The following is a 26,806-nucleotide window of genomic DNA, read 5'->3' as shown; positions in this document are numbered from 1 at the left end:
CTAGAACTGTTGTGAAACAGCTGAAACTCAGTGAGAGGGGAAGAGAAGACTGGGATATCAGCAGCAAAGTGACTTTCAGAGATCAGCGCATCAGAAATTTGCTAAACAGAGGAGGCCTTCCATTAAATTTTCTGCTAATTTAAGAAAATAATTTGTACAGAAAGAATACTCTGGTTATTTTTGCTAATAATTAGCCTCTAAAAATAGTGGAGCTCTACTTTTTCTTGTGAATTTCAGCTTACTGCCTAATACTGAAAAAGGGCCTAAAAATAACTGGGTTTATAGTTGATTAGCACTTTCTGGTTTTTGTTCTTTGTCACTAGAGAGTCAGTCAAGATGATGCTGGGGAGGAGAAGAGGCCATCCATTGGCACAGCTACTTTCCCTACAAGAAATATATTATGAGCACTGATAATGGAGACTGTAGCTCCCCCCAACTTTTCCTCAACAGATTTTCATGCACTTGCCAGGGTGATGTGAAGTAGCTTGAAAGTACCAAGTCCCTTTTTTTTCCTTTCCAGTTTGTGTCCATCTTGAGGAGTTTCTCATAAGGGGGTGTATCACTTGTTATTTAGTTGTGCATCACTGGAACCCTGATCTGTTCAGCAAGGCAGACGCTTATGTAGCAGCAATGATAGTAAAAACCAGTAAAAAATCACAATGGGAAGTTCACGCTTCTCTGGCTTTGTATCTTCATATCTCTTTATGCAGTGATCTGCAACAAACCCTTTTCACTGCATTCAACTTTGGTATTTTCAGTGCAGGCTTCTATAACTTCTGTTGCTATTTCTACAACAAGCTGTGCCTTGTGATGTGAGGCATTTTAAAGTAATCTGGCACATGAATATCTATCTCTCCTCACTTGAAAATCAATAAAAACTTTCAGTCACATTTACATTCTGTGTACTGCTTCCAGACAACAGTAACATGTCTTCCCTGGCCTGTAGTTGATCACAAAGTGAAAACAACCGCAAAGGGTTTCATGCCTCAGAAAATGACCTTGTCCTTAATATTTTTTTTTCTTTTCACAAAAAGAGCTGACTTGCCTAGCCATCCTTAAAATAGAACTAATTACCATCTGTTAACAGACCCCTAATGCTCTGACTATAGATCCCTATGCACCATTCCTGGTTTCATAGCCATGATGATAAATTGTCTGTAATTTAGAATTTATGTGGAATTACATTCGTTTACCTGGGTGCCCCACCACACATTATGGAGGCTTCTTTTGTAGAGGCTTTCACACTGAATGTTGAATTCTCAGAAATGCAAGGGCAGTCTTTTAGTCTACCTACTCTGTGAGCTGTACTGTAGAAAAGGAGCATTAAGGTAACACTGATGAGTCGTCTCTGATGCACACAGAAGGGAAGGAGCCAACAAGGGCAGAGAGTAGTGAGAAACCTAGATCCTCCTTCCAGCTAGTCCAAGTTCGTGCAAAAGCAGTCAGAAAACTGGCTCATTTCGTACCAAGCCCCACATTACAGGAGGAAAAGGAGCTGAATCGTGACTTGTTAAATAACGATACAGGCTTTGAGCTACTTCTGGGGAAACATAGCATGGAACGATCTCTTCATTCTGTTTGATTGCATAGTGCCAAATCTACCCAAGCAGCAGAGAACATGACTCACCAGGAACCCTGAACTTCGTTCATATGCACAGAGGAAGAACCATTTACCCCTGTTCCAGCTACTGCTTCACAGTACCCAGGTGTCCTAGAACTAGTGCTGGATTGACAGGTCTTGAAGACTCCACTCAGCCACACATCAAACTAGGGGTTTCCTTCCTGTCTCAAAAAAAGAGGCAGGACTAGTGCTATTTGACCAGTTGTATTGCAGAATACAAGGGGAAGGGGCAGACATTACACCTGTAGTTATAAGCCAGTGCTGGTCTAGCAATATGACACCTTTGCAACCTTCTCACTCTGCCACACCAAACCTGAATGGGAGTTGGAAGTGGTAGGGAGAGTTCAGCCCCTGAACAGCACCCCATAGCTGTGTGTTATTTGTTGATGGTATAGAAGTGCTTGCTCTGTCAGGTCAGACGGGACATTACATATTGTTATCAGTGCAAGTATTTAATGTTGACAATTATCACTGCCAACTACAGAGGTGACTCTGCAACGAATGCCCAGCAATTAAATTGATACTTTTTTATTTTTTTTTTATATTTTTTGGGTTTGTGGCCAATATGTTAAAATCATCTGGAAGACCTGATGCATTTTATTAATTCAGAGATATTTCTTCCCTTATGCAACTCCCTGAAAGGCAAATCAGAAATAAAATGACACTAAAATTGGAAAGGCTCTTTATTTCCCAGAGGCTGTAGCCTAATTCAAATGGAAAATTCTGCTATCAGCTTTTCCTCTTTTCACTTTCAACAATGGACAGGCAGTAGTCATACCTCAAACCTGCCCTCTGAACAACCGCAAAAGCTACAGCTCTAACAGCTCTGTCAGAACAACAGGCGTTTCCACTTCTTATATCTGTGTGTCTGGATTGCTTTTGTTCTAGGGAGTTTTGGATGCAGCACTTTAGAGGCAAGAGATCTGTCAAAACTCCCCAAAATCAGAAATCTCAGGAGGAAAATCTGATGCAGGAAAACATACAACATAGTTTATACCTACTGCTTGTTCTTTTCTGGTTAATCAGTTGGAAGAGGGAAAGTATTCCATGGGGATCAGTCAACTTAAGTGCTCCCTGGCCTTTATTGGCTATTTTAGGCATTAGGGACACTTCAAATTTTTATACAAGTGATACCAATTATGGTTGGCAATAACAATCTTAACTCTCAGAGTTGACCTCAGTTTTAAATTTTAAATTCTCATGATGATATCAGAATTTCACTTAGTCAACATTGATAGGCTGAGGACCATGCATTAAGGCACCTTCCTGTTTTTCACTACTGACTCATCTTCTACCTAATGAATAAAGTATGAAATTAAATTAAATTATCACCTTCTTTAGTCAGAAAAGGAGAGGCTTAAAATGATAGGGAGGTAGGAAGGATTTTTTTTCTTCATAATTTGGTTTTATTTGCCATTCATGAATCCTTTAAAAGGGTAGGGATGCTCCAGTGGAAAGCAAGAACTTGCAGTGTTATCATATCAGACATAGCTGTAAATCTGTATGAGTCCAGAAGCTTCCACCTGTAAGGGACACTGGCTTTGGGAAGATACTGGTTGCAGTTTGTGCTGCTTTGTGATCCACACACACTAGAGACAGCTGCTCAGACTGGATTCTGGAACAGGAAAAAGGCTGCTGTAATATACAACAATCAGAAAACCCATACTTCCTAACAAGGCACCAAATTCAGAAGAGCTCTATCAGAAATGATGCTCTTCCTAGCTGTCCAGATATATGGTACTGAGTCAGAAAAAGGCTGAGAATTCAAGAATGTCTCTCAGAAACACCATAGCCCTGATGGCCTAGCCTTTGTTTCTTAGCCTGCCAGATTTACTTATAGGTGTCAATCTTTTGACAAAATAACCAGTATGCTTGAGTATATCCACCTCTTCCATTCCTCATTACAGTGAAGAATGGAAACAAAACCACAGGACATCTAGCCACAGATCTTCACAGCTTTATTTATTTATTTATTTATTTATTTTAAATTCTCCTCTATTTAATTCTCCACCTGTCAGACTCTTTCCTCATGCAACAGAGACCATCATGCTACAACAAATCCATATGTTGTATATATGGAGGGAGTAGCATGGTTATACATGAAGATCCATTTCCAGATTATTAATTGCGGTTAACCCCATGAAATGGAGAATGAATTTAGCCATTTGCCAGCTGTGGTTCACTTTTAATATTATCCACCAGAGGGCAATGGTTCTAAAACACAATCCCCCATTGAGCTGAAGCTGTGAAACTGTTTTCAATAGAAATGTGTTTGAGACTTTAGCCAGCACTTGAGAACCCCCTCACCGCGCAACTTAGCTCACTCCTCAGGAGGCTTAAGGGGTTTCAAACAAACAGATGGGCAACAGAATCTAATGACAGACCATCTGTTCAACACCACAGAGTACAGGTGAGAAAGCGCAAGACATTTCTCCAGCTGTTCCTTTTCACGGGGATCTTGTAAACCATAAGGTGTTGCAGTTAGGCATCTAAAACAATAATAGACATTAGATCTATCACAATCTAAAGATAATGAAAATGAAACCTTCTCCTAAAGAAAGGTACCTCTCAGCACTTTTAAAATAATGCTTTGCTATCCTTTCATAAGTGCTTTGCAAAGAGTAAATTTCAGTTAATTGTAATACATTTCTCTCATATTTCCTACTGGTCTGTGCTGAACTGGGACTGTTCGTGCCCTGCACAGGCCCTTCTACTCTATATGCATGGCAAACTCTCCATCTTTGTGAAAAGGAACACAACTTCAATTCAACGTCAACATCTGTAACTACAATTTGTCACTTTTTTTTTTCCCAGCTGCACTATGCACTAAGCAGTCATGAGAGCAGGTTGGATGAAGAGGATTTTAATTCTGTGCACTGGCACACAGAATGGTCTAGAACTGCTCAGACTTTTATAAATGCTACAGATACTTAGTATCACTCCCATCCTTGCACTTTGTCAACTCACATCCTATCATCTCAGTCCAGTTCTGTTATGTGTAGCTTCAAAAGCTTTTCATTCCTGGGTGCCATGTCCTCCTGTTCTTCTTATAGTGTGCATTCTTTAATCTCATGAAAACAGGTTCTGTTTGCATTGTGTGTACAAATCTATTAATCCAAGTTTATAACTCACTTTATAATCTACACTAGGCTCAGGTTTATAAATCTTGCCACCTGTATCTTCCACATAATTCAAACATAACTCTCTATGTCTCAATGTCATAGAATAATATTGGTGGAAAGAACCTCTGGACATCACCTAGTCCAGCATCCTGCTCAGATAAAAGTTAACTTTAAAGTAGATCAGGCTGGTAAGGGATATTCTCAGATGAGTTTTGCAATCTACAAGGTTGGAGACCCCACAGACCTGTAAGCATTTATTGCAGTGCTTAACCTCTGTTAGGGAGAAGAATTATTCCTGTGTACCCAACTGGAAATTTGCTTGCTTAATTTGTGACTTGTCACTAAGAAGATTCTGGCTTTTCTGAAATAGACAGTCCCCATTACCTTGGGTCAAATCCACAAAGGTATCACAGCTCTTATCTGGAAATTACACATCTAATTTCCTTTTTAACTTTTAAACAATAAGTAACAACTTTGCAAACCTTTGTGATCTTTACATTCCTTCTTGCTACTTGGTGCTATTTCTGCTGAAGCCTAAATATCCCAATCACACCTTTATCATACTGAAGACCTGCTTGCATCTTCTGCTTTGACTTTTTGAGGATTTGTACATTTAAGGCAGTGTTTTCACAATATTTTTGCTATCACCATTACCTTAGGGATATGATGTAGCAGTTGAAATGTACTCTAAACTATGCTTGTCTGTAAAGAGGACAGTGAATTTCCTGCTGATAACAAATGGACAGGTTTGTCTATGACAAGTTGATCTGGCATTTCAGATACTCCATGTAGAAAATTCAGAGCAGTGTTCGACTTTGAAGTGGTTAAAAAGGGGTAGCTACAAACCAAGCAGTTTTAAGAATCAATTCTCTCTCTCTTACAGAGTTTGTCTGACTAGATTCGCAGTTTTAGAGATATTTGCAGTTGCATTGAACTGATGGTTATCTGCAATTTAAAACAGTCTGAACCTAATTTTCATCAAGCAGAAAGTGGATTTATAGCTGCTGAAGAACTGGCTATTTTATCCTGTTTTTGAGACATATCACAGCATAAAGCTTCCACTAAGCAAACATTCTTTACCAGTCTTTGAAGGCCCTATTTCCTGAAAACATGTACCTAATACAGGCATATATAACATTCTTGTTTCCAAGCAGTTACATCTGTCTGCAGCTGAATGCTTGTCTCATCTGGTCTGTGTTGGAACCCTTTGATTTCTGGCCATTTTTCACTCCTTGTGAACTTCACATCTGCAGCATAAAAAGGTTTTTCCAAGAGTAGAGGAGCTAATAATAGAATCATAGAATCAGCTGGGTTGGACAGGACCTCCGAAATCATCAAGTCCAACCCTTGGTCAACTAACGCTGTGACTACTAGACCATAGCACTGTCACAGCCAGTCTCATCTTAAAAACCTCCAGAGATGGAGAATCCACCACCTCCCTGGAACCTTGTTTCCTGCAAGTATGTGCTTTTTATGCCCTCATCTCCCACCTTAGTTCAGAGCAATGCTTATTCTTCTTCCTACTCCTTCATCACCAATCAGACAGTATGATTAGTCTGCAGGCTGCACATTACACTTGTCACACAAGCCAGTGGGCTTAATAAACCTAGAGCAAGTAGAAAGCATGACAACTGAAGTCTAGCTGTTTAAATCTTAGTGGATTGTCAAGTCACTTATTCTTCTACCTTATTTTGGATTTTCAAAAAATGTATAGGAATATGAATGTGTTTGACGTTGTATTCTTCTTTCCAATTAGACTGGGTTGGACAAACTCAAAAGTTATCAATGGGGGACACAGACAAGATACTGTAGGAGCTTCACTTCCTCAGAAAAACACGTTAAAATCTCTTTGATAATGGACTAAATTCTTTGCTCAATCCAAAGATCACTTAAGATAAGCCTAGGACAAATATTTACTTTAAAAGAATACAAGATAAAGGAGTCAAGGGAGGTTTTAACCTGTACCATTGTGTAATGACTTTCAAGGAGCGGTTGTAGAAGCCTGAATTTTGGCAGAAGGATATCAAATTCCTCTTATATTTGGCTATGCCCTTATATCTACAGCAGGAAGAAGCTGTATTGCTAGAATTTTTGTGGTGATTGTATATCAGTTGATAATCTCTTCCACACTAAAGGTTTAGATTATTAAATTCAGAATAATGAAAATGATGCTAGGCATATTCTATTCTAGTAGTTCTGACAGAGAAAGCTGTCTGGCCCAGAAAATAAGTATAACCAACATTTAGATATGACAAAACCATTTTTTTAAAAAGCAGACAATGATGAAATTGAATCATATTAAACTATAATTCCATTCTTAATTAATTTCTTAAAGAAAAGGTAAGCATTTCCAGGCAGAAGGTGCTGTTAACATCTTAAATTACATAAAAATGTCATAAATAACTAAGAATTTGTCAGGAATAAAACACTGGAGCTTGAACAATTGTTTTAGAAGGACTGGAATTTTAACCTCCAGTCTGGTGTCTCCATAGTAATATCAAGAAAGGAGAATTGAAATTCAGGTTTATTTTTACTCTACACATCACAGCTTTTGTCACAAACCTTCTAAAAAATGTGTTGTGCATATTTCAAAATCTTGCCTCTCTGTAGACAGATGGATATATTTAAAAGGCTCAAATTTTCAAAAATAGACCATTATTTTTGAATACTCAGTTATCTTTTGTATTTTGGGAATTTTAAACCCAGATAACCTTGTAAGTCCATGTTGAATTGATTGAATTTTCAAGGAAGAATTTCAACACTGAATATCCACTGATGCACATGGGCAACTCTATCTGAAGGTCACATCTGTCACTGAGATGCCTATGTTGTTTTAGAAGCCTATGTCAAGATGTTTAGATGTGAGATTTTGAGAAATGAATGAGGGTTATGAATTTTGCCTTTTGTAAGAATTCAAAGCTTTTTTTAAAAAAGCAGTCCTGTGTTAGTGCATTTGATGTATCTGCAATGTACCAACTTTGTCCACAAAAGAAGAAGAAAGAAACTTAGTTTAATTTTTAAAAGTAGGAAAATATCTCCCTAATTTCCTTTTATTTAAATGTTGAAGTAGTACAGAGCAGTGGGACTTAAGTCCCATAATAATGATAGAAAACAATTACTTCTCAGATCCTTCAGACCCCCCAACTCTACCTTCAGTAGCAAATGGGAGATGGATAAATAGAGAACTGCATGTTTAGCAGAGGGATTAATGAATTCTGAGGCAGCTGCTTGCATTCTTTCAAACTCCATCTGCATTAGCCGTGGCCAGTGTTCTGGAACCGTGCGAAGCTGACCAGGATCTATACATGAGTTCGTTAGGTTCTTTACACCGATGTGAGGTTTGCCCTCTGCCCATACGCTTTGCCTTTTCAAGAGTTACTCAAAAGATGAGCTGATTCTCAGGTAGGGTATACACAAGCAAAGCTTGTAAATCATATCAGGGATTCTGTTCAGTTCCAGAAAGAATACAGAAAATTGTCTTTACTTGATAGCTTTTCTCTTGGAGGCATGTTTTCTGCTAAAGCAGTTATATCATATCCCTAAAAGCTTAGTTGTTTCTAGTTTACAGTCACAGAGCTGTACATCTGAAGACTTCATTGTTTCTGATGCAATAGTAGCTTTCATTACATTTCTTTATTCTGTAATTGTCCACTGTGTTTATGTGTCTTCCCCAGATATTTGTTGTCATAGGACATGAGTTACTCCTAACTGAAGTTGTTCACAGAGTCTACAGCAAATTTATAACAGAGGCATTTCCTGAGCTCCACTCACAAAATTATTAATGTAATTGTGACCTTGTCCTGGTATTCCAGAATTACAGTGCTACACACAGAAATTTTAGCAGCAGGTACTACAGATGCTGCAAAAAAATTACATCATTTTAATTCAAAAGGTCTGTGTTGTGTTAATACGCCTAAAACAGAAGTGAAGCAGCTGATTTAAGGTCCCTGTGACAGTGCTGCTGGCTGAGAAGATCACCACCTCCGTGCAGTTTTCTTTGACCCCTCCTGCATGAGGCTGTGGTACCCATAGCACAGGATGGACAGTGCATGACCTAATGGTATTTACAGCATAATATTGTCACACAACCACCATCAACACATTGTAGCACGAGTTCCTTGGCTGCAAACTAAGGCAGCTGAGGAGCTGACCTAATAGGCTTCTACTTCTGCTACAAGGGATATGTTCTTTCTGGCAGAGATGTAGATGGACAGTTGAGAACAGAAGTCTTCAGGTACTATAGATACGCCTGAAAAGGACTGTGAGTCAAAGGGCCAATACTGTCTCAGTAGCTTAATAAAAGTCATCTTGCCACCCCTTGGCTGTAGCAAAATTCAGCTGTCTTGCAGATTATGAAATAATTATGTTAATTCTTTTACAGGAAACACAATCGTTCAGACAACTTTCCTAGCTTAAGTTGCTGGATTTGTTTTCATTCTGTGTCTTTAGTCACAATAAGCCTTGTTCTCCCAACCCTGTCTAGATCCTTCCATGCAGCCAGGAGCAGAACAAATACTTCCTGAGACCCATATAGAAGATTTGCCTTCAAGACTAGTCTCTTTTTCTGTAGAAAACACCTTCTGTTGTACAGCAAACCACATTTGAATTTGTAGTTTGACAGCGCCAGAAATGCTAGAACCCCCTTGTTTTCATTTACAAAAACTGATATAGCTTCTCTCTAGTACGTAGCTTTAGAGTGATTGCCTTTGATGTACTATCTTGTGTCGGGAGACCCTCTTACCTAAAACAGGAACAGAATTAAACATTCAGTGACTGTTCTACACAGTTTTATTTTGTAATTTATATGAATATATGTATTTTGGTTTTAAAATGATGCAAAGGACAAGATTTTAGGAGAAAAGTATAAGACATTAGAAGGTTCATATTATATTAAAACAGAATTCCAAATATCTACAGTTTAAGTCTTTGTAATCCAGCAGACAAATACACAAAGTACTACTGAGCAAGGTAACTGCAGGTTAGGATATAACTTCAAGTATGTAATGAAAAGTAGCAGGATCATATTTTAAAGGGTTGAATACTGCAAGCAACACTGACAGAAAAAGTTATCAAGGTGTTACTGGTGGCAGTGAACAGGCAATGAAGAAGTGTATCAAGAGAAATGACTGCAGATGGACACTTGAAACTAGATCAGGCAGAAATACAAACACCAATTGGGAGCAATTGTATTCTGCTTGGGAGGTGAACTGGGTGAGGTGAACTGGGTAAGGTGATGAAGTAAAAAATGTCAGAAATAGAAAAGACTTATAAATAAAGCACTTCTGTATCTTTGGGGATGAAAGGTGTTACAGGAACATAAACCACTAGTATTCATTTTTCACAGATGGACCAAAAAACCCATGAAAAGGTGACACACTTAAATCTTCAAATGAACAGGGGGGAAATGTGGGGGTTTTTTTGTTGTTTTTTACATTGAAGCAAACTGAACTAGGCTAATTGGTGCTATTCAAAGAGAATACAACACATTGATGTCTCACAGTACCAAGCTAGAGAAGATAGAGTGAACTTTATGAAAGGAGCTAGAAGAGGCTCAGGCAACTCTGGTCCCCACCGGGAAACTACTGAGTTTTAACAAAAAAAAAAAAAACAACAAGAGGACGTGGTCAATTTAAGTGAGATTGACCCATAATTTACAGTGATTTAGTACATATGTGAAGCTGTATCATGTTGCTCAATCATTCCTTGTTTTCAGCATTTCGCTTTATGTTAGGGATAAAAAATGTAGATATACACATGGGCCAGAGCATGGGCTGTTTTATCTCATGTTTGCAAAACACTCTATTTTCTGTCTTATATGCTACAGGCATCAAGTCTGAGTCTAAGGGGTGCGAGCATTCTGTGTCTATTGAAATGTTGATACTGGAGATATAATACACACCAAAAAATTAAGTGCAGTGGGCCATAGTGTGTTGGTAACACATGACTCCTGCATCTCTCAACAACAGGAAACTACACTAAGAGATCACATATGCCATGCAGCCCCCTATGGTGCTTTCTGGACATGCTGAGAGACTTTCAGATAGCATCAGAGACTTTCAGATACTGTGAGCATTCTCAGTTGTATGTAGTATACAGACAGGTATATTACCCGACAATTAAAAATCGATTTGGAATCCTGTTCTCCTTGTTGGCAACATCGTTCAAGATGCTTTGATTATGAGCTCTTCTTTTTAGGGGAATTATTTATTTATTACAGCTTGCCTCTCACAAAGCTGTGGCAGTTTGATAGAATATGACACTAAAGAAGAAAACCTAGCTCTTCACTGCCTTGCGTCAACATTTGCAGTAACCCACTCTAGCCAACACCAATAATTTGCCATTACTCTGCACTAATTTAGATATCTGCAGAGAAACATCAAGGAAAAATCCATTAAGGCAATTTTCCAAGGTAGAACAAATAAGTCAAAGATCCAGGAATAGAAGGTAGCCTCAATTTCACTTATGATGCCCCAGGTGTCTTTGAACTTGCTGTCTCCTAGATAGTTAAAATAATATCACTATGCTAGATGTAGAGAGAAATGTTTTCTTTTAATGATGCCTTTTTACAATATTCCATGTCCTCCTAGGTTTGCCCCATTCCATCCCAGCCTCCACAGCCTACTGTTGTTCCAAAGCCTGTTCAGTCTGTCATACATGTTCCATTGCAACCAAGCTGCCCAGGCCGAGGCAAGATGGCAAAACTCATCAATCCAGAAGAGATGACATCCAGGGATTATTACTTTGATTCCTATGCTCACTTTGGAATTCATGAGGTAATGCTTATTTTTATTTCAGCAATTATTAAATAACAATGTAGTAATAATGATAACAATAATAATTATGTTTTCTTTGATTTATTACTTATTTATCCCCATCCCACTTGCTTATGATTATATTCCTCTGCCTTTTCTCAGATGAATGTATAATCTGGTTAAGTGCCAAAGATCTCTAGAGACCTGTACCCCAAACCTCCGTCCCACTTAGATACTTACATATGAGTTCTCCCCAGAGCTTATAATAGCTATCTGTACAGTGGTGAGCTTTACAAGTGCATCAATTTAGTCCATTTATGAGGGCTGCAAACTAACTTGATTACACATGGAAACTACATTATTGCTGAGTTAGGTCTTCTGTTCTCTTGCGTATTTGATCACAGTCAGCAGCACAGCTACTCCACGGACAAGAGAAGCTGAGTAATTTCTTGACTCCTGGCATATTACTTGAATTTCTGAATGCATAAACTGCATTGATGGGAGCATTAAGCTCAGTCATCTCCAGTAAATACACTCCTGGAAATAATTCAAAATACACAGTGGACCATATTTATCTTCAAAAAGTTTACTGTAAACCATTTCTAAAGAAAACACTGATATCTTACCCCACTGATATTTACATGTCCCAGGAGGACAGGATCTTTAAGACTAGGATGCAGAAAAGCAACAACGTGAAATGAATCAGTGCCACTTTTCACAAACTGCATAGCAAACAATTTCTATTTCCATTACTCTAGTAATTGTTTGTGGAGTGTATACATAAAAGTAAAATTTCTATCTGCCAATAACATCTTACCAGTGTAGCATTCAGAAATTCAATCCAAGAAGGGAAGAAGAGAGAGGAACAATTGAGTGGGAAGAAGACCTAAGAGAAATTCTGAAGACACATCAGAGACCTCAAATCAGATTGATCTCCTGATGAAAAGATTCAGTCATGTAGGTCTTGGGGAATTCAGGGAGTATGTTAAGCCTGTTGCTGAGGCTGGAAAGTGGGAGGTTTCCTCCTTGCCTGCAGGAGGTGTGCACTGGTAGAGGATGTGTCAACAAGTAAAGGAGCTGCTAAAGGAGGTTGGCAGACTTTGGAGCATCAGGAGCATGAGGAAGAGACCACCTGGATCTTCTCTGGGAGCCTGAAGATACAAGAGCCTAAATCCCCAGCTGTGCTGGAAGGAGGGGCAGTCAGAGTCTATACTTACCAGGTTTGGAAGTGTAGACTCCTCTGATGGTGAAGGCTGGAAACTTGTGACTTCTGGTAACAGGAGGAAGGCTCTTGATCCACCTGCAGGTCTCTACCTACAGAACAGAGTCAGTGACTTCATTGTAGATGAGGGGCAGGAATTTTTGTCCAAAAGACTGTTAGAATCAGTTGACCCTGAACCATGGAGAAGCACTGGGAGCAAGTGCCAAGCGATAGCAGCAGAAGGCTCTCCCTCAGGGGACAGAGGCCCCCATCTGCTGAGAAGACCTCCTGTCAAAGCATTTGGATCTGAGACATGGTGTAGAGGCTGCTGACATTTGTCCAGCCCTTAGACCAGCCTCAGACTACTGCTGCTGCTCTTCTACTTGAGCAGCAACGAGACCTGGAGCATATCAAGTGTGACTAGGCAGCTCCTAGGATGATGATCAACAGCAAGGTGTGCTGTGCCAGGTGTTTTTTTGCCTCAATCCTAACAGTTCAAATGGCTTGAGAAGAAGTGCTCCCACAGGTCCACAGTTGGTTGTGCAGCTGGTGTCAATGATAAGTTTTCAGTTTTTATGTCTATTGCACACTCTTTAAGGATTGAGGTCTGCTAGGAAGAGATGCAATCCACCTGAAAAAAAACAGGCCAAAAGGCATCGGTATTGACTCTTGGGGAGACACCACTAATGACCGGCCTCCAGACTGACTTTCTGTTGATGATCACAACATCTTGAGAGCAGCAGTTCAGTCAGTTTTCAGTCCACTGTCCATTTTTCATCCACTTTTAAATGAGGATGTTAGGGGCAACAGGGTTGAAAGTCTTGCTAAAATCAAGATAAAAAGCATCGCCCCTCTTCCCTCATCCACAGAGCTCATTATTTCACCACAGAATACCAAGTGGTCAATCATCTCCAAATCCATGCTAAATATTCCCAGTCACCTTCTTGTCCTTAATATGTTTGGAAACTGTTTCCATGAGGGTGTGCTCTATCACCTTTCCAGTGCTGATAGACTGATTTTTGCCTGATGCCAAACCATGCTTTATGATGATTAAAAAAACCCTTTTATTCATCTGCAGTTATTGCGTACAGATAGTCTCCTGCCAAGACAAGTAAGTGAGCAACTGATACATGTAACAATCCAGTTCACTAGTGCCTCAGACTGCATGACAGTGAACAGATACTTTTTACACCAAAATTAAAAAACCCATTTGCCTACTTGCTTCAACTATGAAATTACGGCAGTAGTATAAGCAAAAGTTCAGCCTTCTAGACAAAAAAAAAAACATTTTCAGAAAATAAAAGTGTGTGCTGAGCGTCCTACACTTCTCTTGAAAATGGCACTTGGGTCTTGACCTGAGTCCTCTTTATTGATATAGTTTGACTGACATATGCACACCTGAAAGCAAAGGATCAATGGAATTAAATGCATGTACTGCTGCTATCAATGAATCAAAAATCAGCACCTAACAATGACAACTTAAAACAGTGAGATAGGGGTCGGGGTTATACATTAATATCTTCTGGAAATTTGTCAGATAAATGAGTGAACAGAAGAGTGGTAAGGGAGGACCATACAGCACAGGATTTCCAAGCTCTGCTATGGGCTTCCTGCCTCACTTTGGGCAAAGCTATCAAAACTGCTGTCTTACAATGGTTTATGAAACAATTTCTTTTGTGTTCAAAGAGGAACCTCAGAAGGTCCCTTCATTGAGGCTCTGGGTTGTGCATGCTTTAGGAGGAGAGGAACATTTGGATTTCTGTATGGCCTCTGTCTATTCCCAAAGCAGTGCTGTGGTTAGATTATGTTCTGGTTGTCAATTGTAAAAGTGAAGTAATAGCAAAATAAAATTGTACAAGGGGCATCATGCTGCTTCTTAATAATTCAATTCTAAGTATCTATCATTTTACAGTTGCTTTGATGTGTGCACCCCAAAATATTTGAAAAACCCTTCATGTTGTGTATTAATAATGCATAAATGATAACAAAGGAATGCTTTCAGCTGCAGTGTTGAATGCATCTAAGCATTTCAAATAGTAACACAATGCTTTTATTTCCATCACAGGAAATGTTAAAAGATGAAGTGCGCACATTAACCTATAGAAACTCAATGTATCACAATAAACATGTTTTTAAAGATAAGATTGTCCTTGATGTTGGAAGTGGCACAGGAATCCTCTCCATGTTTGCTGCAAAGGCAGGAGCCAAGAAGGTATATGGGGTAAGAAGACTTTCTCTCATATTTTGAATTTGTTTGTGGATTTTGTCTGAGAATTTGGCTTGCTGATTTACCTTTTCTTACTTGCCTTGGTTTGAAATTCTTCTCTCCAAGCTCTTCTATGGCTTGATTTACAGTGACTTCAGTAGAGTTCTGTTGCACTAATGTGCCTTTTCCAAATTGAGATGTAATGTCTTTTCATCTGTGGAACCTTTGGTGACCTGGTACATAACCACATATCTTCTTGGCTGAAAAATAATGTTAAAGAGACTCACTCCTACTCAGAGAGGTTAAAGGAACTATCTTGCTTTTTTAAATTTTCAAGGTCTGCAACTTTGTAGTCTTGGAAACAAATTTCCTTAATACACTTTTCCCTGCATATTACAACTCAGCAAATCATGAAAGAAAGCCTGTGCATGTTTTCTGTGCCAACAATAACGCTTTTCAGAGGCAGAAGGAAATTATTACCTTAAATACATTGAACTTTAGGAGCAGGAATGTCTGCAGAGAAGTCATTAGAGAGAGCACAGATTTGCTTCCTAAGTATTCTGTTATTTGTACTGACTCTAAAATGACAACTATGATTTCTTTCTGCTTTGGACTTCTGTTTGCCCTGCAGACACAATGCAACATAGAAAAGGGGAACTAGACCCTATCTCTCTATGTAGTTCTCTTAAAAAAAATTGTTTACCAAAACTTAATTGGCTACATCTGTGCATTTGAAGACTGATGTCGCTAAGTAGCTAAACTGTGTGTCTTTGTTACTGGTAATGATACATGAAATGCCAGGGCTCCTGTTCAATTCTCAGGCTTATGTTTTCAAAATCCAATGTTATTTCTGAGTGTCTCATCTGAGTGTTGGACTAGAGCATGGAAGTATAGATAGATGAAAACAAAAGGTGCTAGCAAAAGTTTTGGAGCTTAAGCATGAGATTTTGTGTACAGAACTGGCAGCTAGAATGTATTTTCTTGTAAATCAAATATAGAATTTATTGTCTCAAAGCCTCAAGAAGGAAAAACCCATAGCTTTCTCTGATGCAGAAATGCAAGTCTCATGCAAATATATTGCAGTGCTCCAAAAGTATAAGCATATACAGAATGATGATGCTGTGCTCCCACCTTCTATCTCTCAGATCCCTGGCCATATGGTCTTCCTCCCTCCCTTGTGCTGGCACTGATGCTTATCTGATTCTACAGTGAGCCAGCTCACTGACAGAAAATTCACCGAGTAAAATAAAAGTAAATACTTTTCCACATGTTTGGTGGTGGCAGAGGTTTTTTGTAGTGGTTTGGTTTTTTCTTTGGACTTCTTTACAGTTCAGACTGTACCTCAGGCCTTCAGAAAGCTCAGTGGCTCACCAGTGCCAGCTCACCTATGGACTGCTCAGCACTGAAGCTGGGGGGTGTTCTATCCAGGGAACTCTCTTAGGTGTGAAATCCTCTGCTACAGCCTGCGAATTTAAACGTTCCTGTCACATGAGCTACCTCACCATGAACCCTGTAACAGAGCAAGCAGAGTGGTATTTGTGTTGAACGAGTAGATATTTCAGAGATCTAGCAGTGGAAATCTTATAGTCAAATTCAGGCTTTATGGTCATATTGGCAAAGAGTGCTGACGGAAACTATGAGTGTTCCATTTAAAAAGCAAACATTTGCCATGAGTTATTACATAGAGCTGAGATGTTCCAGTTTCTTTTCTAGAGTTAGATGTGATTTTTCAAATAGCACAATGTGGGAACTGTTGACAAATGCAGAGTGTTGGTTTTCTGATTACAGCACCACTAAAATCCATCTCCTGTTTCTCACTCTTTCCTTTCTTCGGGTTCAAATTCATCCACTACCCTGCCTGGTTCTTCTTATTCCCTCTTATTCACTGTTGGAACTTATTCCTTGCCACTATCTAAGCCAACTGCTAGAATCATCTCTGGGTCTTCAAGAGATGTAAATCATAGAATCACTGACTTAAAGCTATATCAAGTTGCCCAAGGATGTCCAGTCCAATTCGGAAGATGTCCAAGGATAGAGATTCTAAATCCTCTCTCAGCACCTATTCCAGGTCTACAATCAGCTCGAATCTCCCTTGCCACAGTTCGTGATTACTGACTTTTGTCCTGTCACTGTGCACTTCAGAGAAGAGTTTGACTTTGCCTTCTCTGCAGGCCCTTTTGAGATAGTTCTAGATAGCTGTTGAATTGGAGTGGTCTATTCTACAAGCTGAACATAACCAGCCCCCTCATTTTCTCTTCTTTCTTCATGTGCTCTGAGCCCTAACCATAGTGGAAGGGTAACAATCCGTCACACAATGATGTTCTTCTAACTGGGGAACTGTTGTAAGACATGTAGAAGAGAGGATTGGCATGTAGATGTTGGTGTCTGGGAGGAGTGAGCGGGGGACAGAGAAATACATTCAAATATCCCTTGAAATCTTGGTTCATCTGCTGCATTTAGTCATACAAAACTCAGGACAATCACTGCAGTAAACTATCTGAATTCTACAGCATTTTCAAACAAACAAGACAGTGCAGGTTAAGAAGGAGTTAAGCAGACACAGGAAGTGAAGGCACATGTTAGATGTTAGCTGATTTGCATAAAAAAGTGCTGATGAGGACACAGCTCAGGGGAAATCTGGGAATGTGGTGACTGTTTGAGAAAGAGACCACAGTAAAAGAGGAGACATTTGCAGAATTAGATTGAAGACTGAGTAGTAAAATGGAAGTAGAAATGAATATACACACACAGAACCAGATACAGCTGAAGAAACTCAAGGGTCCATACTGGGACCACTACTATTTAATATCTTCATTAATGACATAGTGGGAATGAGTTCACCCTCAACAAGTTTGCAGCTGACACAAAAATGCATTGTGCAGTTGATATACTTGAGGGAAAATATGCCACACAGAGGAATCTTGTCAGCCTTGTGGAGTGGGCCCATGTGAACCTCATGAATTTCAACAAGGCCAAGTGCAAGGTCCTTCACTTGAATCAGGGTAATCCCCAATGTCAGTACAGGCTGGGTGATGAACTGATTGAGAGCAGCCCTGCAGAAAAGGACTTGAGGATACTGGTGGATGACAATTGGATGAGAGCTGGCCGTGTGTGCTTGCAAAAAAAAGCTAACCGTGTCCTGGGCTGCATCGAAAGATGTGTGCCCAGCAGGCTAAGGGAGGTGATTGTGCCCTTCCACTCCACTCTGGTGAGACACCAGCTGAAGTGCTGCATCCAGCTCTGGGGCCCCCAGCACAAGAAAGATGTGGACCTATTGGACTGGGTCCAGAGGAGGCCACAAAGATGATAAGAGGGGTGGGGTACCTCTCCAGTGAAGTCAGACTGAGACAGCTGGGGTTGTTCAGCCTGGAGAAGGTTCCTTGTAGTGGTCTTTCAATATATAAAATGAGCTTATAAGAAAGGTGGAGAAAGGCTATTTAGCAGAGCCTATAGTGATAGGACAAGGGGCAGTGGTTTTAATCTGAAAAAGGGTAGATTCGGATTGGATATAAGGAAGATATTTTTAACATGAGGGTGGTAAGGCACTGGCACAGGTTGCCCAGAAACGTTGTGGATGCCCCATCCCTGGAAGTCTTTAAGGCCAGAACAGATGGGGCTTTGAGCAACCTGATTTAGTGGAAGGTGTCCCTACCTGTAGAATGGAAGTTGGAACTAGCTGATCTTTGAAGTCTCTTCCAGCCCAAACCATTCTGTAATTCTGTGACTGTAAACTCAGGTACAAACTTATTTTATTTTTTCATAAAATCCAAATGTTTTGTTAAATAGGACAGATTTGAGCAGATCACTGACTTGAAAGAGAACATGGAAAAAACCTGAAAACACTGATTTTTTTTCTCTTTTTCTTCACCTACAGAATTCAATGCTTTCTTTTTTTTCTGAAATGAGTTACTTTTTAAAATAATATTCAACCACAGTATAGAATCCAAGTCAAAATGCCAGTGAACAGCTTTAGTTACCCTAAAGGAAGTTTATTTTCTGAAGTATCTATTCTTTCATGAAACATTTAATTGTTAAGTTTTTTTATTATTTTGCTTCTTTGCAAATGAAGCAGATTTTTGGAAACTTGTAGTCATTCATGAAAGAGAACTTTTTATTTCTCTGCATTTTTTTCTTTAGAAAGGTTGGAAAGCCACCTCCAAACACCTACATGCTCATGCTTTATTTAAAAATCATCCAAAATATGCAGTGGAATTGAAAATGCCAGACAGGTGTGAATACAGACAGGGAAAATCACAGAATCACAGAATATGCTGGAAGAGACCCACAAGGATCATGAGGCCCAACTCCTGGCCCAGCACAGGACCATCCCCAAAAGTCACACCATGTGTCTGAGGGAAAATGAATATGTTATAATGGTTGTAAATATAGATGGGGCATAGAGTCTATACAGTTTACAGTAAGGGAAGAAGTTGGATGGAGCAAAAAGATGGTGCTCTCCCCCAGGGATTTCTTCCTTCAACTCTCTGGACTGACACTCAAGTGTCCTTTCTTCAAGACAGTTTTGGTTTATATTCAGGCCATTGAGCCATACATTTTAAGGAGTAGTTTATATCCACAGGCAAGCTAAGTAGAATTAATAGTCAGGTTCCCATGGGGACTGGGATTGATATTGTGACTGCTATTATGTCTGTGTCATATACAATATAAAAATAATAAGGGATTTGTTTGTCCTTCCATCCATTGTCCTGCCATCTGTGAGTACTATCAGAGAGGTCAGGCACAATTTAGCTTTTAGAGATTAAATGGGATTCACTGGATATATAAAACACTTCATTAGAGATAATACAGTTCTATTTGACATTCCCATAGGGGATTTAGAGAGACAAGGATTACGCAAAGTAGTATTGGCAGTTTAATGTCAAATTTGGAAAAGGTAAATTAGGAACTGATTCAGTGACTACAAGCAACTTTGGCCTTCATGATTTTCAAAGGGCACAAAAAACAGATTAATGGAATGTAGTATTTCTCTAAAAGACAGTAAAGGTCATTGCAAACATGGGCTTTTATGCTAGTGTGCAGATTGTACCAAATTTAAGAGCAAATCTAAAACTAGAAGGTACTTTGTAATTATTTTCCCAGTAAAAGCACAGAACTCATCAGACGAAAAGACATGCAGTTCTGGATGTTTTTGTAAATAGAAAATTTCAGTCATTTCTTATGTGTAAAATGTCCACATTCTTTTGGGATAGCATGCATTGCTAAAGATTATAGAATTTTCATGTAGACAAATAATTGCTTCTTGGCACAGACCAGTATTGGCATAGTTTGAATTTTAACATTATTCAAAAAAATTGGATGTATTTTGTTTTAAAATATGTGTGGAAATGTAGCACCATGCTAATTCATTCTCTTCAGCTGAATTTTTGGGGAGAGGAGGCAATATTCTAAAGTAGCAGGAATAAATTAAATAACGCAATTAATAAATCATATAAATTTTGTAGTTAGGACCTCTTCTTTTCCCCACATTTCAACAGTTTTAAATCTTTTCTGTAGGAGCCAGTTCAACTCAAACACAGACTGCAATTTAAATATTAGGATATTATTGGTTATGATTCTCCAGACACAGGTTTGATTTACTTTTTATCAATGGTTACATGTTCTGTAGAGTCTTTGCTGCCTTCAGTAGAAATATTTTATTCACATAGCTGAGATCTTTAACATATTACTCTTCCTCTCGCTTTTCTTTTTTTTCTTTTTTTCCCAGATTGAATGCTCAAGTATATCTGACTACTCAGAAAAAATTATCAAGGCCAACCACTTGGACAACAGTAAGGCATATATAAATACATATAAATATATGTAAATCCTTTTCTTTCAGGAAAAAGAGAAGATAACTGATTTGCTTTCTCTGATTAATTTAGGTTTTGTGGTTTATATATAAATGGTAGTTTTGCAGAATTGACTTACATAAATACAAAACTAAGCACCTCATTCTAGGCACTACAACAATTCACAGGAATTACTGTTACTTCCATATTTACTTCTAGACTCACAGACAATAGAAGCAAATAGGACTTATCAACAGGCAATTTGATTTAGCAAAGCAGACAGAAGATCCCATATTAGAGCTGAACTTTTCAAATTAATTCTGCCATTTGAATTCCACCTTATCTCTTAAACAGAATTCACACACACACACATACGCTGACATTCAAATTGAAATAAGGTTCAAAGCAAAAAAGTATTCTACAGCAATATAGATTTTTCACTAATATTTCTGACTTTCAACTTTTAAAAAATACTTTTTTTTCCAAAACATCAAAACACACAAACAAAAATGTCCTGTTCTCAAAATAAAACTAGCATAGAAAACTTCTTTTTTTCTTGGAAAAAAAAAAAAACCCTGATGAAATTTCCAGGAATGTGTAAACTCTAAATTAAAAAAAAAAACAAAAAAAACAAAAAAAAAACTCCACACTAAAAACACCCCCAACCTACTGAAAATTCTTAGCACAAAATAATCTCTAAGCAGCTCTGTTTCATGCCTTCAGTCCTCCTCCAAATCACAGTACACAAGATATCTTTGTAACAGCCTAAAAAATCCGTCTTTTTTTAACTGAGGCCGTGAGACAGCTCCTGTTAAAAAGTGCTCTTTGTGAAGAGCTTGCCTTTGCTGCAGAGCAGGTCAGGTCTGAGCTGGCTGGGCTGTTCCATGTGCCCCCACTTTTAGCTGTGTCTGCACTGATGCTCTTCTCACAAAGGCACAGGAATAGATTTCTGTTCTGGTTTAGATCTGTTCTAATTTTTATTGCTGTCACTGGCACTTTCTGACTAACACGGAGCTCTTTGGGAGGAGAATTTTTTGTACAGTATGGATATTCAAGGGGTGTGGTGTGAAACAGCAGTGACATGGGATATAAGAGGACAGCCAGCATGTGCAACTTTTGGTTCAGGAAAAGAAGGAAGTATAGTAAAGGACCACAAAATACTCTTCTTCACAGTAGGGATAAGGCACTAAAGCTGTGAGGTGTGAGCTCAGCTTGATTGTCCTGCACCTTTGGTGCACAGCTCCTATATTCCTGGAGTGACCTTCTATCAGATAGCAACAAAAATAGCATACCACAAATCAATTTGCATTTGGATTTCCAGCAACAGGAATTGTGCGTGAAGGGACCATTGTCAGAATAAATTAGAAGGTTCCAATGTGCTCCAGAGGTTGCAGAGGGTATTTATCTCCACTTCTTTCTCCTGTTTCTACAAGGAGCAAGTCATTAAGAAACTGTGGAGGAAGAAGCAGAAACCCCTCCCCTTTGTCAGGAGACTTGTCTGGACAGGTTCAGCAGTCTGCATGACTGCAGTTTGGTCACCAGTATAAACAATTTACACACCTGAACTAACATTTACACTCTCGCACTTTACACTGACCAGCATTCACTTTCATTTTAATGCAGCCAGGTACCAAGCCAAAGCACCTTGTTGCTCATGGAAATTTTTCTTTTTTTCCCCCCAAATGTTTAGAGAAATGCAGACTCAGCAAAAGGGGCTGAACCAAGAGAAAACCCACTGTTTCCAGAACAGATACAATACAGCTGGGGACAGCACAATCTATTCCCACATGATGCCTTACGAAGATGTTTCTTCAAAGTGAAGGGAGGTGGAAGGAACTTGTGCTGCTGCTGCTTTTACTGTGGCTGTTCTAGGTGTAAACAGAGGGCTTCAAAGTCTGCAGGTGTGTCAGTCTGGCAGCTGTCAACAATGCTAAAATTCACTCCAAAAGAACTGTGACAGTGAAAGTTCCTAGGAGAAATGAGAACTCAAGAGAACTCATAGTTGGAGCTTATAGGCAGGCATAGTCTTGAGTATAACAACAGATGAACTGTTGAGTACTGTGAAAGAAAGGAGTTTACAGAATGGGAAAGAGAAGAGAACTCTTCTCTTTTCCAATCAGGTTGCTCTTACCAGCTGATACTTTGTGTTACCAGTCTGAATCAGAGTGTTCCAAGCCTCTTAAGGGGCCACTGGATTATAAATTTGCTATGCAAATAAGGTGGTCACATCCGGTTAGAGTCATAGTAGTACTGCACGTATTTGGGAAAGACAAATCTCATTTTTCCTGGGCTGAGTTCTAAAATTCACTCAATCCACACTTCCACTCTTAACCAGCTAATCTAGTTATAGCTAAATTAAATTACCTTCATCTTTCCCAAACTGAATGTTGACCATTTCATCAATAAAAATTGCCATTAATTAAGAGTAATAGAATAATGTTATCAATTAGTAATGGAAAGTAAAATATTCCCTGTTCACCTTATTCCTAAATTTCAAGTGCATCTGTTACCTTGTCAAGGAAGAATGCAGAACCACGAGACCTTATGCACTGCAGCAAGCAATATAAATAGCAGAGAAACACACTCTGTAAAGTATTTGTCACAAGCTGAAAATACATTTGTAAATAGGAAATGTATTTTTTAAAAAAGCAGGAATGATTCGTGACTTGTGTCACTTGTCCTAAAACAAAACTATTTGTTACAACTGAACTGAATATGGACCACCATTTAATTTTTCCTTAAGCACTGTATCTGTTCTGGTGTCAAAGAATTCTATCATTAGTCATTGATTTACTTTTGCAGGGCATAACCAGCATCCTGTAAAGGAGTATACAGTACTGCCAGTAATTTAATGTGCTGTGTTGTAATAGTGTCTCTGAAGATCTGGTATTCTACTATATCAAACTCCTAACAGCCTTTTTAATTTCCTTGAAACTAATTTGGTGATGAAGTACCTGACAACAACGTTTCCCAGCAGTCACTTTGAGTAACTCTGGAAAACTGTGCACATCTAAAACAGATAGAAGATTTAGATATGAATGAGTCAATCATGAAGCAGAAAGGAATGAAAAATTATTTTTCATGAGAGAACTGTTTGTACAAACTTTCTTGTTTGTGTACTGTCAGGCTAGATATGACTTTCTCAGATGAGTCAGCTCCCCCTAATTCATGGAAAGAATAAGTCCTAGTTTTCCTCACTGGGAATCCATCATCATATGTTTGAAAAGCAGATGAGAATTAGATCCTAGTTCAATAATCTGTAATATCTCAGTGGTAATGTCATGAATGTGCCAACCTGCAGGCATGTTTAAAGGATTCTAGGTGGATTCTTTGCATTACTTGGTCAATGATCTAGAAATCTTCCAAATTTCAAAGGTCATGTAAAATGAGATCATGCAGGTGAGCAGGTAAGGCTGGTTTTTCTGTTTTTTAAATATGGGGGGGTTTTGTTTGGCCTTTGGTTTTTTGTTTTGTTTTGTTTTATTTTTCCTTTTATACTGATTCTAAAACTTCTGTTTATTATACTTACTGGAAGTAGTTTTTAAATAGTTTAAAATCCATTGAGTCACGTGGAGTCACCCCTTATCTGCAGGCGTTCAAGAAGAGAATCATATTGAAAAGGTCAGCCTGACATTCACCAGTAAGGAACTTATTCAGGTGTTTTATTATGTGAAATGTATTTCTTTGGATTCTCTTTTCAGTAATCACAATATTTAAAGGTAAAGTGGAAGAAGTTGAATTACCTGTGGATAAAGTAGACATCATCATCAGCGAGTGGATGGGTTACTGTCTGTTCTATGAGTCAATGTTAAACACAGTCATCTTCGCACGAGACAAGTGGCTGGTAGGTGCTCTGCATGTCATACTCCTTGCTGGAGCAATCATCATTTATTTTCTGACTACAAGCCTTCCCTTTGCTACTGGCACCAGAATAAAATTCAGTTACATCTCCAAGTGCCATTTCTTGGGCTTTAAGATAAAAAATGGGAATCTCAGTGAAAGAGCTTTGCTTTTGATTAGCTGCTGGCTGGTGAAATTTGTATAGACACTACCTAATGACATTGCTACAGGCTGCAAGAATTGCTGTGATTAAAGCTGGTGTGACAGTCTGAAGGAAAACAATAAAGGCATGCAAGGGGTGCTTGTCTGGTTTTTGTATGTGCAGTTCAAAATGTGATGTCTTTGTCAGGTGAATAGATTACGAGATCCATTTCCCCAAAATTCATCAACAGAAACCTGGAGGGCTAATGTTTCCAGACCGAGCTGCTTTGTACGTGGTAGCAATTGAAGACAGACAGTACAAGGACTTCAAAATTCACTGTGAGTAACACTTTTCTGTGGTTATTTCCCTAAAATATTTGATTTATAAAGGCTTACTGTAATCTCATTATTGGCAAAGGATTGCAAAAGCCAAGAAATCACACTGACCAGGCCAGAATTCCAGTATAAATGTGAACATTAAGAGTACGTTAGTCTGCTGATAAATTCAGGAAACTTGCAGTAATTTAAAGTGCACAAAAGAAAGATGCATTAGTAAATTGATGTAGACTTTGCTTAGAGTTATATTAATACCCCTACCTGTGTTTAAAATGTGGATTATAGGAGATTTAGTTTTTTGGTTCTTTTAATAAATATATAATCTACCATAACAGCCAGGAAAATTGGTAATATTCTTTTGCCATGCAGGTCCTTGTTTTTGTTTTTTAACATAACAAGAACAGAAAAATAATAAAATGCAAATTAATTATAAATGTTACAAAATAACCCTAGAAAAAATTATATCTCCATAATAAGCTTGTCAAGGAAAAAAAAAAACCACAACATGTAATGCTTTTTTTAACTTTCAAAAGCATTTTCTGTGAGAATTTTTAAATTAAAAATAAAGATTAGAAATTTCAATTTTACTTTTATGTTAAAATGGGTTCTAAATTTTATATTTATGTGTATATATATATATATATATATACTTCATAAATGCATAAAATTGACTGTTCTCTTGCTTTTAAAATGTTGGGAGAATTTCCTTGAAGTAGTGACCTCTACAGGTGACCTAGTCCAGGCTCCTGCTCCAAGCAGGCCAGATTTCACAATTAAAGTAAGTCACACATAGGGCCCTGCACTGCTGTCAGGATATGGGGATTCCATAGCTTCTCTGAGTGAAGCACCCTTAGGAGTAAACATGTTTCTAAATATCTAGACCGACTTTTCCTTCCTGAGATTTGCCTTCATTCCCTCATCACCAGAAATGAATCTGACTTTTTCTTTGTTTATGTGGCAGCAGATAGCAAGTAGATACCACCATTAGTTTTTGCTGTCCCAGGCTAAGCAAACCCCATTTTGTTAGACAGTCCTCATGTCTTAGCATGTGGTTCATTTTCATCACTAAAAGATCATACTCCTGGTTCATGTTCAGCTTGTTGTCCCCAGGTCACACAAGTTTGGATTTATTTGATCGTAAGATCATAATAGTTGTGATGAAATGAGTAAGTTTTACATTATTTCAGTTTTCTTTTCCTTTTAAATTTTTTTGCTTTTATTTATTTTTCAGAGCTGGACAATTTCACTTAAAGGCATTTTCCATTGGGGACAAAAAACCCCACAAAATTCCTAAGCAGTTATATTAATCAAAGATACATTAAAAAGTTTGCGTTAATTTAGTGGGTTCAGTCAATCTTTAATAAAAAAGCCTAACTCCTTGCCTCTCACCTCCTCTCAGAAGAAAGTTTGGTGTTTCTGTAATCAAATTCAGTACTAATACACAGAACTGTCAATTGGTCACATTTGCTGTTTTAGGTCAAAAGTGAGCCCAGTGCAGCATGGCAGTGACAAGAAGTCTCTGAAGGTGCTAGGGTGAATTATATCTCTTCCTCAAGCACAGCCTAGATTTTTCTCCTTGGTTACATGATGACCTTGACAGCTAAACTCCTTACAAAATGTACAGATTCAAATGGATGTATGAAGCATTCATTCTGTAAAGCAATCAAAGCCATTTTGGCCTAAAATCCTTTATGTGCTTTTTTCACCTCGCGTTTGAACCCCTTCCTTTCTAGACCTTGAGCCTTTTTCTTTTCTGTTCTCAACTCGGTGAGAGAGGGGGTTCATAATTAAAAAAAAT

At 38.5% G+C, this 26,806-nt stretch overlaps 1 protein-coding gene across 3 annotated transcripts in view; it reads left to right on the top strand.

Annotated features, from left to right (window-relative positions):
* The window catches only part of PRMT8 (protein arginine methyltransferase 8), a 57,296-nt gene that overhangs the window by 18,905 nt on the left and 11,585 nt on the right, over positions 1-26,806 (top strand). For all 3 annotated transcript variants that reach the window (XM_051780817.1, XM_051780818.1, XM_051780819.1), the window contains exons 3-7: positions 11,331-11,516; positions 14,762-14,917; positions 20,628-20,691; positions 24,393-24,535; positions 24,924-25,011. In XM_051780817.1, the coding sequence (XP_051636777.1) occupies positions 11,331-11,516; positions 14,762-14,917; positions 20,628-20,691; positions 24,393-24,535; positions 24,924-25,011 (637 nt within the window). The remainder of the gene's footprint in view (positions 1-11,330; positions 11,517-14,761; positions 14,918-20,627; positions 20,692-24,392; positions 24,536-24,923; positions 25,012-26,806) is intronic.

The sequence above is a fragment of the Manacus candei genome, unplaced genomic scaffold, assembly GCF_025592945.1.
Source record: "Manacus candei isolate 608988 ecotype Guabito, Panama unplaced genomic scaffold, ASM2559294v1 h1tg000014l, whole genome shotgun sequence".
Taxonomy (NCBI): domain Eukaryota; kingdom Metazoa; phylum Chordata; class Aves; order Passeriformes; family Pipridae; genus Manacus; species Manacus candei.
This window is presented reverse-complemented; position numbering and strand designations above follow the sequence as displayed.